The following is a 15,149-nucleotide window of genomic DNA, read 5'->3' on the forward strand; positions in this document are numbered from 1 at the left end:
TGTTCCAAAGGCAAAAAGCGATTGTCCTATTATTCAGTAGCTTGCAAAGTCATGTTAGCAAACAGGTAATACAGGCCGCCAGCATTCCCAGTTAAGTCCGGTTCAGAGCTCTCTTGCTTAAGATTTGGTGGGGGTATGGAGAATCCTTCCTCTTTCCACTCCGTACAGTGAACTCAATTCCAGGCGGTTAAGTCATAAACCACGGGTCATTTTCCCTCACCCCTCCCTTTTTTGAATACATCTAGGATTATTTTTCACTTCTTTTGAAGCAACAAGAAAGCAAAATAAAAGTCTACCTAAAGCCACTTTTCTTACTCTGTCCCTGAAATTCAGGTTTATGCGCTTTAATAAAAGCCACTTACACCTGTTTGTAAGTGCTTAAAATAATTTCAGATTCGAAGATTTCCCTACTACCTTAACTACTTCTTTAATGCTTCCTTCCTATATGAGAGGATTACACATACAGGAATTTGTGATATATATGTATTTGCTTTCACTCAGTAATCAAACTTCATCACAAAAATTTGGTGGACAAGGAGAGTACCGTTGTATTCTGGCAGAGTGTGGTCGGCGACCTGGCCCGTACCTGGCCAGAAAGACCCCATTGTAACACATCTGAGCAAAGAGACTGATGGGTTTGCTGCCATGACTCGAAAAGTGTGCTTTTTAGAACTGGGACTGGGAAGAGCCGGCGGCAAACAGACACAGCACAGCCTTCAAGGAGCAAGAGAGCGGGAGAGCAGGAAGTGTAATGCAGACTTCGGACCCACAAACTGAGATCCCTTCTCAGCAGCGCCTCCCAAAGTCAGCCACTGCCTTTCCAGCGCAGGGTCCCCAACCCAGGCTGGCCGCACCCCAGATCCTTTCTCTTTTCTCCCCGGCTGCACACAGATGAGCACGTGAGCGCGGTAGCGCGTCCCAGCTGTGTCTCAGCTGACAGGCTCCTGATTGGCTGAGATGGCCGTGGGCTGGGGTGGGGCCTGGTCGTCTGCGTCCTTCACCATTGGCTTTCAGGGAACCCGCCTCCCCCTCAGGTGAGGAGGGCTTGCGGGAGCGCGCGCTGGGCTCCGTGGGCAGGCGCGTCCCCGACACTCTCCTCCCTGCTGGCCTGCGCGCCCCCGAGCGCGCCTCCGCTCCTGCCCGCCCCCTGCCGCTGCCTCTGCTCCACAGTGCACAGAGCCTCCTAGTCTGAGGGGACGCGAGGATCGCCCTCGTTGTGGCTTGAACCAGTCGTTGGCCGGGCCTTGACAAGCAGCCCGAGGGAAGGCTCTTCTGAGCCCAGCCTGGAGTCCTGCGATTGCCGCCTGCTCCTACAGCCTCAGATCTCAAGAGGGGGTTCGCACCTCTGGACGTGCCTCCTCTTCTCTCCCCGCGTGTGGAGGGAGCCAGCGCTTAGGCCGGAGAGAGCTTGGGGGAGAGAGCTTGGGGGGCGACGGCCGTAAAGGCATCGCGGTGACCGACTCGGTGACCGACTCGCCATGGAGGGCGCCGGAGGCGCGAACGACAAGAAAAAGTAAGCCCTCGCCCTCCTCCAGCTCGCCTGTGTGCCCGCCACCCCGGGCTCGCGGGCCGGCCTCGGCGTTCCGGGGGGCCGTCTTTTTGTGTCTGCCTCTTCTCCCCTCCCCTCCGCTCTCTCTCCCCCAACCTCGCGGGCCGGGCTCCCCCTCTGTCCACGTCGCCATCTTGTTGTGGGGGGCGGGAGGCGCATCAAAAGCGCTTTCTGGGGCTGCGGGCTGGACGCAGCTCACCCTCCCTTCCCGGCTGCCGGGGCCTCGCACCGCTCTTCTCGTAGTGCTCTAAAAGCCAGCGTGCCCTGTGCCCCCACCCGGGTGGACTTCCCCTAGCCTGAAACCCCGGGAGAAAAAGGAGCCGCAGCTCGAACATCGCGGTTTGTAGCGAGCTTCCGCTCCTTCCCGCCCCCATCCTCTCGGTTCCGTAGAAAACTCGGCCCCAGGGCGGAACCTGCAGGTCCAGGCTTCCCGTGGGCTCGCCGCCCTGGGTTCCCGACCGAGGAGCTCGTGTGGTCCGATGCGACCCTGCCCTGAGCAGTGCAGCCGCGGCGGGTGTCTGCCTTTGTGCACGAGAGATTTGCCGCGATGGCCTGAAGATGCTAACTTTTTAGTTTGCACGTGTAGGTTTTGGTTTGTTTTAATCGCCTCGAAAAAGTTGCCGAGACTGAGTTGGAGTAACGGGAATTTAGAGAAATAGCAACATTTTAAAGAGGACATCAGAATTGGGTACTTGTGTTCTCTCTCACCTGTCATGAGAACCAAGACGTTACAAATGAACATGCGCCTCATTCTGGGAAGTATTTTAGTGAAAATGTAGCGGCTTTTTCTATTAAGGCAAACATTCTTAATGAGATTGAAAAAAAGCATGTGATCAAAGCAAATGAAATGCACTACTAAAATTTTTAGAAGTCTCATTTTCCTGAAATTGAAGTATATTAAGAGAAAACCTTCAGAATATATCCGAAGAAAATAATCATTGTTAGAACTTAATGTAAGTTAAAAAAAACAAACAAACCTTGAAGGTCTAAGTGGTATATCACAAGATTAAGAATCATTAGTTGGACGGGTGGAATTGAGTGACCATGCACCCCACATACACAGTTTGATACACTTTGGTATTTTAGCCTTTGAGGAAATCATTTTAAGGAATTGAAGACTTACAGTAAGAGTTATGGTTAGTACAGTAGATTGGCTTTACTGTTAAGTCCTTCTGCTCTTCAAGGAGAGATTAATGTTCCTAATCAGTATCAGAAGATAAACTTCTTTATGTTCTTGCTATTTTGTAGGTCCCTTTTTGGTCCTTATTCAGTAGAATGGTGCATTCTCAGTTTGTGTACACCAGGGAAAGCATTTATAAAATTCAAAAAGTGACTAAAGAGGTTTAGACTTAATTCCAAGAGTTACCAGTAATAAATTGCAATTAATTTTGCAGAAATGATTACAGTGCTTTTGATGAAATGATGTGGCTGTGATATTGTAAACCTAAGGCAGATTACCTTTGTATGGTGCCAATTTTCTGTCCTTTTTATATGCTGAATCATACATAATACTGTATATCAGGTTATGCACCAATCACTTCTTTTTCATAGGCAATATTGTACTCATTTTGCCATTCATCAGCTGAGAATGTCATAAGCAGCTTTAATATAAAATGAATTAATTAGGTACTGTACATCACCCCAAGTCTAAACTATTTCTTAGATTTTCCTGTTACTTCAGAATTTTTCTCATTTGAAAATTTAGCAAATTTGGGTCAAATTGAATCGTATTTCTTAATATAGAGGTTCTTAAAAGTGAAAAATTAAGCTAGACACTTAAATGGTGGCTGCTCATTCTTGTTGGATGCTGTTTATTAAAGATGTTTGGGTTTTGTCCTTTTCTAAGCAGTAATTAAAAATTTTTTTTGTAAAGATAACAGATTGTGGGGCAGGGGTTTTCTGTTTCCTTACATTTTAAATGAGACATCAGGATTTGGGCAAGGGACACAAACTTGTCTTTTTTCATGAAAGTCTACCACTTTGGCTGGTGTGGCTCAGTGGATTGAGCACTGTCCTTATGAACCAAAATGTCTCTGGTTCGATTCCCAGTCTGGACACATGCCTGGGTTGCAGGCCAGATCCCCAGTTGGGGTGTGCAAGACGCAGCTAACTGATGTTTCTCTCCTTCACATTAATGTTTCTCTTCCTCTCTTCCCCGCTCTAAAAATAAATAAAATCTTTAAAAAAATGATTTTAAAAAAGAAAACACTAAAGAAAGTGTAAGAAACTTATAGCTGAAGGATTGGAAGAAATCAGAACAGAGGATGGTTATAGTAGATGTAATACAGGGCCTTGGATGTCGACTTCTTAGCGATAGGGGCTGGCTTTAATAGAGCACTGATACAGATTTTCAGATTTCAGAGGAGTGTCAACGGTCCCCTGTTTGGTTTCAGGTTTCAGCCCATACTTCTTCAGAGTTTCCAAAACAGTTAATGGATCATTAAAGTAAAATCTCTGAGAATGAATATTCCTTAACTTCGGTCATTAAAAGTCAAGAAGCTCTCTAGTTTATTAGTCATCTTTTTTATTGTTAGATTTTTACTTTTATTTTTTTATAACTTTTTTTTTTTTTTTAAGATTTTACTTATTTATCTTCAGAAGGGAAGGGAAGGGAAGGAGAGAGGGAGAGAAATATCAATGTATGGTTGCCTCTCATGCGTCCCCTGCTGGGAACTGGCCTGCAACCCAGGCATGTGTGTGAATGGAAATTGAACCGCGATTCTCTGGTTCCCAGGCCTACACTCAAGATTTTTACTTTTATTTTCCACTTGTTTGAAGACCTGCATGCATGGTGGCATAGGATCTTGAGCCAGACACCTCTGAGTTAGAGTCCAGCCTTTCACTTTGTTAGCTTTGTGAGCTTGGACAAATTACTGAATGCCTCTGAGTCTGTGTCCTCTTTTTGAAATAATGATAATAACAGCAGCCAAATTAACAGTTATTGTGAAGATTAAATGAATGAAAATTATGCCCAGTGCCTGGTTTAGGAGTCTTGGTAACTTTTGAAAATGAGCGTTTAAACTAGAACTTGTTAAAGTTCTAGTTTAAACTTCCACACTTAAAACTCTTTTTGCAAGTCCTTCCAAGCATTTGTTTTAGTTTTTCTCATCACCTCATCCATCGTTTCTATACCTCCTAAAAATGAAAAGACTAACATTGGATCCAGATCTTTAGAAGGAGTTCTGTCTGGTTAAAACAGTACATTCCTAGGTTATGTTGGCATCTAGCATCAGTTATTCTTTTTGAGCATCTGATCTGCTGTCTATTTTTGGTCCCCCTTTTCACAGTTTCATACCCCTTATTTCCTCCCCAAGTAGGTCACTTTGAATTTATTTTGCAGTTTAGAGACTAGAATCATAAACACATTCTAGTCATACAGATCATTTTAGCAAGGTATTGTGCAAGGCACTGCTGTCTTGGGACTGGCAGTAACTTAAAACATTTTTGTCTTACTGCTGCAGTTTAGACAATTTTATCAATATCAATCTTTGCTAAACATGCCTTGGTAAAGTATTTATTCCCAATAAAGCGTATGGACCTACATGGTAGAAAAACTATCCTTTGCTTATGAATTTCTGCAGAGTTAAGACCATTGGCTTCCAGCTCAAGGCAAAGCTTCAAGCATGTATTGTCAGTCTAATTTCGGGGCTTGATTTGCATGAAATCTCTATTACTCTTCCACATGTATGTATTTACTGATATATATTGTTTTAGATTGATTCAAGTGTGGTAGTTGATTGCTGTGGTCCACTGTAAAACATTTTGTGCATTTTGGAGAATGTTTAGTTTTTTAGTGTTCATGTTGACTTCCGTTGTCTTTGCAGCTCTGCCTGCGTTTAAGCTCAAGTTTAAGATTTTTGTGGTTACATTTTATTCTTTTTATGTTAGGAATGGTGCTGGTGCGTAGGAAGCCCAAGGGGATTGCTCTCTTGACTGATTTTTTTAAATTTATTTTTTGAAGAGCTTGTAATAATTTATTGTGTTTGGTGGTGAGATTAAAAACTTATACATAGATGTTACAGAGTTGGGTTAGATTACTGTGCTTGTTCATAGATGTGTCTTAAAATATAATTTAAAAATTTGAGGTACTTTAAAAGATTAAAATCTTATCTAAAATTGTTAACATGTCTGTTTCTCAGTTAAGAGGAGAAATAATCTAAGTTAAATGTGATGTTGGATTACTTTTCTACTAAATTCATCTTAATTATTAAAAAGAAGTCTTTTTTCTTTTTGTTTCTTTTTTGACTTTTTTTATATGTTGGGACTATAACTACATCTAGTTGATAGATTTTACCCAGCCTTCTGCTACTTGGGTATGTTTTCTGCTTACCTAGAGGGTTGGAAAAGGAATTGAAACTAAGGTAAGCCAGTCTTTTTGTTGCTCAGTATTTTTGGTACAAGTAGGATGAGGATTTTTAAATTAACTATAGGTATTGGAATTGTAAAAATAATTGTATCTTTCTGTGTCTCTTGGAGCATGAAGAATTAACTATTTTTGTTTGTGCATTGAGTTTAACATTAAAATTTGTGTTTTCTGCAATAAAAATAAATAAACCCATATCTATTTGCCAGACATGACCCTTTTTGAAAAATATGTAAAATCTAAATTTAACTGTGGTAAAAAGAAAAGCCCATAACATTTCCCATTTTAATAATTTCTTATTATAGTTAAATAGTGTTAAATATATTCACATTGAAGTAACCAATCTCCAGAACTCTTCCATTTTGTAAAACTGAAATTCTATAACCATAACAACTACACTCGATTTACCCTCCTCCTCGTCTCTGGCAACCATCATTCTACTTTCTGTTCTTATGAATTAGACTACTAAATACTGCCTATAAGTGGAATCATACAGCTTTTGTGACTGGTTTATTTCACTTAGCATAATGTCCTCAAAGGTTAATCTGTGCTGTAGCATGTGTAAGAATTTCCTTCCTTTTGAGACTTCCTTCAGTTGTATACCACATTTTGTTTATCTGTTCATCTTTCTATGAGCAATTAGGTTGCTTCCACCTGTTGGCTATTGTGAATAATGCTGCTATGAACATGAATTTACAAATGTTTAGGATCTTGGTCGTAGTTATTTTGAATATATCCCCAAGAGTGGTGTTGCTGAATCATACAGTAACTATTTTTAGTTTTTAGTTTTAGTTTTTTTTTTTTTTTTCTTAAATTTTTTATTTAGCCCTGGCTGGTGTGGCTCAGTGGATTGAGCGTGAGCCTGCGAACCAAAGGATTACAGTTCGGTTCCCAGTCAGGGCACATGCCTGGGTTGTAGGCCAGTTCCCAGCAGGGGACACACAAGAGGCAACCATACATTGATATTTCTCTCCCCCTCTCCTTCCCTTCCCCTCTAAAGATAAATGAATAAAATCTTTAAAAAAATTATTTATTTATTTATTTATTTTTAGAGAGAGGGGAAGGGAAGGAGGAAGAGTAGGGGAGAAACATCAATGTGTAGTTGCTTCTTATGTGCCCCCTACTGGGGACCTGGCCTGCAACCCAGGCATGTGCCCTGACTGGGAATCAAACCGAGACCCTTTGCTTCACAGGCCCGTGCTCAAATAACTGAGCTACACCAGCCAGGGCTATTTTCAGTTTTTGAGGGAACCACCATACTGTTTTTTCATCGGTTTGTTTGTTAACCAACTTAAAGCTAACAACAGAGAACAGTTGCCAGGGGAAGCTTTATCAGTAGTAAAGTTAAGCACCTCTAAAGTAAGAATTATGTTTTCTTAATGACTTAGATTTGTTTTGCCAGTACTGTTTCAGAAAAAGTTACTATTTAAAGTGTTCTATACCTATTCTATTGTGGTAAAGCCCTATTCAAATAGTAACTTTGTTTTAAAAGATTTATAAAATAATTTAAATTACTTAACTTTTATAAGCAAACTGTCCCCAGAACTAACTAACTTAAATTTTAGTTATTTGGGTAATCTCAACTGTCAGTTTATGAGTGTGTCTTCAATTTTAAAATTTCACTTGGTTGAAATTATTAAACATAAAAATCATTTCAAAGTATGGTTTTCAAAATTTATTGTTTTATAAATGGGACAAAAATAGTGATGGAACATACTACAGTTCTTCACCCACTCGTTTTGAAAGTAAAAATATATTTAGACAAATTACAAGTGTTTACTAGTTAATGTTGCAATTTTCACTCATTTGTGACAGTTCTCTGCATTTCCCCTTTTCCTAATAGTTTGTGAGAATTTGTTTTTTCAAATGAAAAATAATATGGTAAAAATAAACAAAAGGTTTAATGGTAGAAGGTTTAGCCTTGACTGGCGTGATTCAGTTGGACATCGTTCTGGGAACCAAAAGGGCGCCAGTTCGATCCTTGGTTGTGGTTGTGGCGGCTAGAAGAGGCAAATGATAGATGTTACTCTCTCACATTGATGTTTCTCTTCCTCTTTCTCCCTTCTAAAAATAAATAACTAAAATCTTTTTTAAAAGGTAGAAAGTTAAAGCTTTTAAGAATTAGAGTGTATATATGTCTGTTCTTATAGACCTTTCCTTGTAATTTAGATGTTAAATAAATTTCTTTAACCTGACCTTCTCCTCCCTTTTCAATCATAAAACATGTTTCACTGGGCAAGAGCACAAATAGACTGAATTTGAAACTTATGATATGAAAGAGAATATTGGCACATAGTGCGTTCTTCATAAATATTTGAGCAAAATGAAGCAATAAAAGAATAATTGAACAAAGAGAAAGGTTTTAAGATTTTTTAAAGTTTTTTCGGAAGTCATTGTTCTCTCCTATGTCCTACTTTTCATAGAATTTTTTTTTTTTTGATGCTTAGGAATCTCTTATGTTACTTTGAGACTTTCTTGAATTTTGACTTTTAATTTTTTGGTCATTAAAAATATAGTATTTTTTAGAACTAGGCTAGTAAACAATTTACTAATAAATACATCTGTGTAGTATGTACTTCGCATTGAAAGTAACTCAGTACCCTAGTTTAAGGTATGTTAAAAGTTAGTGCCTGCCCATCTATAATATATATGAGAACACTGAGTAAAACGTTTGCTAGAAGAGGCATATGACTACGCAGAAAATCAGCCAGGTAAATGTGTGGAAAGTATCGTTGCCCTTATTTTATTTTCAGAAAACTACTCAACTCTCCTACAAATGTCCAGAAAGTTTGGGCCACTTTGTATTGCAGCAGTATAAGAGAATGCCATTTTCTTTTACTTTATCATCATTAAGTCTGTTTTTAATTTAAAACACTGCCAATTTGATAAGTGTGCTAGGATTCTTTTTATTTCAAGTGATAAAACACAAACTAGTTTAAGGGGGAAATAAGGTAGTTATGGGCTCACACAATTTAGTTTTGGTTTAAGGGACAGTTAGATCCCGGGTCTTAAGTGCCATCCTCAGAGTATCATCCCTGATTTTCTCTTGAAAATTATGAAGTTTACAAGCCTTTGCTCTATTTGCACGTTGGTCTCATTTTGCCACTTACAGGCCATCTATATGATACGCAAGATGGCCCACTAGCATTTCTGCGCCTGTACCAATATAGTTTTTGAAAATAATAATCAAAAGAATCTTTCTTCTGTTATCCTTATATATCAGTTTTCTGAATGAATGTTGGTTTGCCCTGCTTAGGCTGCTTATTTTTCACTATGCTGGTGGGATTCCCTGATTTCATGAGCTGAATGTCTTATTGTAGATTATTTGATTGTCTTGTTGCAGATTATTATCTCCTTATATGGTACTTTTGATGAGTGCTGGTATTACAATGAATGAACTATAGGTTTTTATTGCAAATCACCTGAATTCATATTCTACAGAGTTTCTGCCAAGCATAATTATTCTCTAATTGCTCTTCCTTTGCCTCTTTGGGAAGCTCAGAGTCTCTTCTACCATGAACTAGGGTTTTTGTTTTATTTCCTTAAGAAAGAGGTACTGATGATTAATGGCTGAGTTTAGGCTCTAGAGATTGCCTGGTTACTTTGCCATTTACTAACTGTGTGATCTTGCACAAGTTGTCTTACGTCTTTCAACTTCTCGCCTTCTTCATTTGTAAAGTAGGAGGATAAGAATAATCGCCTTATTATAGGATTCTTGTGAGGATAAAAAATATTAACCCATGTGAGACATTCAAAACATTTCTTGCTATAAGGTAAAGACTTCATGAATTAGGAACTGTATATTATTATATTCATATTATTATAATACTTATTAAGATATTTTCAGAAAAGTTTTATTCCCTGGGTGTCTCAAGATGTTGCTTAGAATCATTCAAACCTTCTTTGAGACAATCTGACAAAGGCTAATATAGTCCTTTGGTCCAAACTATCAATGAACTTAGAAAGTTAGTACTACTTTTCCTTTACATCTGTATTTTTTCCCATGAGTATCTGGCCTTTGCAAATTAAATGAACTTTGTTTGTTTTTGTACATGTTATTCTAAAATAATTTTCCACATCGATAATAGTAAAAGAAGAAATACATTCTAAAAGGTGTTTATCTGACTGTCAGAAGATGAGAACCTTATTTTTCTGTGCTCTTTTGGTATTAGTTCATTAAATGTTCTTTATTTAATGTGTTGGCAGAAAAAAAGTTGGAAATTGCCCACCTTTGCAGAGAATGTAGCCAAAATGTTTAAATGGGAGACATGTCAAACAAGTCAAAGCATTTGCTGCAAATAGAGGAAAGGGTATATCTTGGGTAATGTAAATAAGTTGATTATTTCTGTGGTTTAAAATTTTTGTCAACCATTTACCTAACCTATTAGGTAGGTCAACCTAGTGTAGCACCTGACCACTCTAACCTATAATGGATTATTGTTTATTAATTTATTCAACCAATATTTGTGCCTCTAATTTGTCAAGCAAAGCATTGAATTGTTGATGGCTCAGACCACAGCTGAATATTCAGTTTCCAGTGTTAAGTGATTCATCCATAACATATGCCATTTTTTATTTTTTAGTGCAGTGTGATTTCAAATTATAGATTCTTACAAAATCCTGAGTTAAAGACTTAAGGTTTTAAAAAATTTAATATAAACCATCACAGGAGCATCTTCTATAGTTGTGTTTACTAATTTGGCCACTCTGCTTTAAGAATTTTCTTAGACACACAAAATTTTTTTCAAAAGACAAGTCTAATTTTTTCGGCAACTGTAAATATCAGAACCTTCTTTATTCCAGTATTTTTCAACCCTGACTAATGTTTAGATCTCTTTCAGATCAAAGGAATCTTTGTAATCCTTTGAGATGTGCCCAGTGACCTCAGTCTGATACCTCATTAAAAAATGTAGCCCTGTTCATTTGATACCAATTTCATCATAAATAAATTAAGCACAGAAGAAGCTTATGGGAAGAATATAGATCTATATAGAGATCATATAGATAATCCAGAATATGCTTTTTCTTTTCACGTGACCAACAGAATGAAAACATACTTTTTAAATTCTCATAGTTTACCATCAATACTACTTTAACTCTACTGAGCAAAGCCCTGCCATGTGGTAAGTCCCACTTGTTAATCACTGGAGTTGCATAAATCACCAAACCTGTCTTCCATTTGACATCCTTTTCAAATATCTGAAGATATTTATCATATCTCATTTTTCTATTTCTAAGTAAAAATGTCCCCAAATTTTCTTTAATCTTTAAATTAAAAATTATATATTGAGCATGTGGTCTATAGATAGGCATGGACTATATTAAATATGGGGAATTCAGTCTCAGGTGGGATCTGAGACCTTCCACTTACTAATAGTGTCATTTACCTCCTTTTTATAGAGAAGGAAACAGGAGCAGAGGATTATTTAGGAAAATTTATTTGGTAGCATTGGATAAGATGGATGAATATAGGTAGAGAACCAAGACATTTGCCTCAGGAGAGCTTCTCCTTTGTCATTGTTTCCAGAATGTTCATCATGATGAGGGCTTTAAACTAAATAGGAGAAATCTTTCAGGTATGATTTCTATGTGTATACATTTATTCTGATACATATGATTTTTTATTATATAAGTACTTGATTATTGTAACTTAAGTATCTTCTATTATATTTAAGTAATTAGGGACACATTCTTCTCAATACACACATACACACAAAACACAAAGTTGAGTGTCACTGACCCCTTAAAGTTCCAGTTTCAGTTCTGTTAATATCAGAAAGCATATAACAAGGGAAATGCAAAGAAAAGTATTTGCTGGCTGAGAGGGGGAGGTAATGGAAAGGGAAGAAGAGTGATAGAGTAAGTGGTACCATTTTGGGAAAGCCATTAACACAGCTGTGACTCAGGGACATTTGATTTTTAGGGCATTCATAAAGGCAATGAAATAATACTGTTTTAAAAATTATTTCAAAGAATTGAGAAAACTATCCCACAGTTAACACAGTTACCATTTTTCATTTGGTCATCTTTGAATCCTAATCATGATCTTATATTTTTGAGGCCAAGTTACTAGATTTTATTAAGCACACACTTTATTACTGGCCTGTCCTTGAACTGTACCTCTAGCTTCTTATTCTCGGCAATTGTACCTTGCTCTGTGTAGTATTGTCCAACCCACTCAGTTCAATGTTCTCTGCCTGACACAGTTGTCATATTATACATATGTAGTTGCAGGTAAAAATAAGTATTTCTTACTTTTTCATAATTTGCTGAATCTCTGCTATAAGATCTGCTAATGGTTCTGAAATTTGTGTTGCTTAAGAATCACTTGGGGATTTAGTTAATATAAGGGGTCCCAGATACCCACCCCCAAAGATTCTCATTTGGTAGTTTTCAGATGGGACTCAGGAATCTGTAAATTTTACAAGCACCCATAGATGAAACACAAACCTGGAACAGATGAAAGTGCTCATCAGAATCATCTTTGAAACTTTTTCAAACAGGCATGCCAGATCTACAATTTGAATTTCCAAGGTTGTGATCTAGGCACGTTTGGGAGGTAAAAGTTCTGTTGGTAATTGTGATATTTACCACAAGTCAGCCATTGACTAATTTAAGTCCTTAGTGTATTTTTATAGTCACTGGGTTCACAGTATGTGGAAATGTAAGTGTTTTAGAGGTTGCTCATGTTTCCTGTATTTGTAAAGCATGTGGACAGAATTTGTAAGAAAAAATTTTAAAAATCCATTTTTGAGTGGGTATGAGCAGTCTTTTATTTTTTTGGGCATTTTTGAAGCACACATATAAAAGTATTGTCTTAGAGCAGAGCAGCTCAAAGCATTCTCCGGACAAGCATCATTGATACCACCCACTAACTTGTTAGATAGAAATGAAGATCTTCAGGTACTGTCTTCCTGAATTAGAAATTGGGGGGAGAGCCCAGTAATCTGTGTTCTGAGTATCCTCCAGGAGATTGTAATGCAAGCTAAATGTTGAGAACCTCCATCTTAGATGAAGAGTTTCATATACACATTTTTGGTTTTATTTACCTGGTATTATACATAGTAGGGGATCAAAGAGTCTTTGCAAGGCTCGTTACCAATTTTGAACCAGGAGAGAGTTGATTGAAATCATTATTTAGGAATAATCATAAAACAAAAGCATATTCTTTTTATAAACAACATAGATACACATTAATGTAAACAGATGTGAATCTGTTAGTTAATTAATACATTTAATTAAGGTATAAGTAGAACATTTACCCATTAATGCTACCTCAGATGTGATACAGATTTCATTTTCAGAATATACCCTCTAATTTAAAACAGTGATTTGTTTTTCCCTATTTATTTTTCTGCAATATTAGAATACCGAGTATTTATTTTTTAAAGTTTTTATTTATTTTTACAGAGGGGGGAAGGGAGGGAGAAAGAGAGGGAGAGAAACATCAGTGTGTGGTTGCCTGTAGAGCACCCCCTACTGGGGACCTGGCCTGCAACACAGGCATGTGCTTTGACTAGGAATCAAACCCAGGAACCTTTGTTTCACAAGCCAGCACTCAGTCCACTGAGCCACACCAGCCAGGGCAAATTTTATTTCCAAAGAGAAGGGGAGGGAGAGAAAAACATCGATGTGAGACAGAAACATGGATTGGTTGCCCCCAGTCGGGACCTGGCCCACAACCCAGGCACATGCCCTGACCAAACATTGAAGCAGGACCCTTCATTTTGAGGAACGGTGCCTGACCCACCAAGCCACACCTGTCAGGGCCCCAAGTTTCACTTTAAAGTACATTGATAATGATTAGAATTCAGAAGACATTTTCCTGGAGAAAATCATTATAAATAAGAGGTAGTTAACTCTTGAAAATGTAATCTGTATTTAATTTGAAATGTCAGATTTCATTTTTGCTGTTTTTTCATTAAGTACAGATTTTAAGTTACCTGTTTGAAGTACTCTGGTTTTGCAGCAATCCTCAGATGGAAAGTATAGCAATAAATCTTATTAATAATAAGAATACTTGTAATAATAGCCCTGGCTGGCGTAGCTCAGTGGATTGAGCGCGGGCCTGCGAACCAGAGTATCGCGGTTCGATTCCCAGTCAGGGCACATGCCTGGGTTGCAGGCCAGTTCCCAGCAGGGGATGCATGAGAGGCAACCATACATTGATATTTCTCTCCCACTCTTTCTTCTTCCCTTCCCCTCTATCAAAAAATAAATAAATAAAATATATTTTTTAAAAAGATTACTTGTAATAATAAATATAAAATAAAATGCATGTCTAAGAGTAAACACCCCCCCCCTTTTTTTGCAGGTAAAAGCCACTAGAATTAGAAACCAACTTAATGAAAAACTTTAATGTCTTAATGATGGAAATTTCAACATTTTCTTGAAAAAGACTGTAGGAAGGCCCTGGCTGGCATAGCTCAGTGGATCGAGCCCGGGCTGTGAACCAAAGGGTCACAGGTTCAATTCCCAGTCAGGGCACACGCCTGGATTTTGGGCCAGGTCCCCCATGGGGGCCACATGAGAGGCAACCACACATTGATGTTTCTCTCTCTCTCTCTTTCTCCCTCCCTTCCCCTCTCTAAAAATAAATAAATAAATAAATAATCTTAATTAAAAAAAAGAAAAAGACTGTAGAAAAACAAAATGCTTCAATCCTTGTTTCTAGCTGGGCTAGGAGGACATTTATAAAAGTGTTAAAGATGTTGATTGTAAATTTGTTAACAACATTAACTACAACTGATATATTTTCCTGACCACATTAGCTTAGGACAAAATAGTAACAGAAATTATAGATTGTAGTGATGAGGGAATAATCTTAAACTTCGAACCTCATTTTAGTAGTCTGGTATCCTGCATTCTCAGCTCTCTCTCCTTGGGTCTAAATCTCCTCACTGGCAAGGTCACTTACTTAACTCTCCTGATGATATTGGTGCTCTTCACTGTAACACTGTTTGCTGGTTTTTTTTTTTTAACCAAGTCCTGTGGAGGAAAAGGGACAGCATGGCCACTCTCTCAAGAGGAGAGCATCCCGACCGTTGCCTTGACAGGCTTTTATTGGGTTCAGTTTGCACAGAAATACAGGGTGTATACATAAAGCTCTTTGATCATTGTCAGGCAGAAATGATTAAACAAAAGATAACATTCAAAGAACTCTGAGGACTTATTCTGAGTCAGGGTCAGATAGTTAAAGGGCCATAAAACTTTGGGGAACAAACTCACTTAATGTTT

General features: G+C 38.2%; 1 protein-coding gene across 1 annotated transcript in view; it reads left to right on the top strand.

Moving 5' to 3' along the window:
* The first annotated feature begins 1,077 nt into the window (after positions 1 to 1,077).
* The window catches only part of HIF1A (hypoxia inducible factor 1 subunit alpha), a 46,529-nt gene continuing 32,457 nt past the window's right edge, over positions 1,078 to 15,149 (top strand). Inside the window, exon 1 of the mRNA XM_037132376.2 lies at positions 1,078 to 1,513. Within this exon, the coding sequence (XP_036988271.2) occupies positions 1,479 to 1,513 (35 nt within the window). The 5' untranslated portion in view covers positions 1,078 to 1,478. The remainder of the gene's footprint in view (positions 1,514 to 15,149) is intronic.

The sequence above is a fragment of the Artibeus jamaicensis genome, unplaced genomic scaffold, assembly GCF_021234435.1.
Source record: "Artibeus jamaicensis isolate MK-2021 breed Jamaican fruit bat unplaced genomic scaffold, CSHL_Jam_final contig_851, whole genome shotgun sequence".
Lineage (NCBI taxonomy): Eukaryota > Metazoa > Chordata > Mammalia > Chiroptera > Phyllostomidae > Artibeus > Artibeus jamaicensis.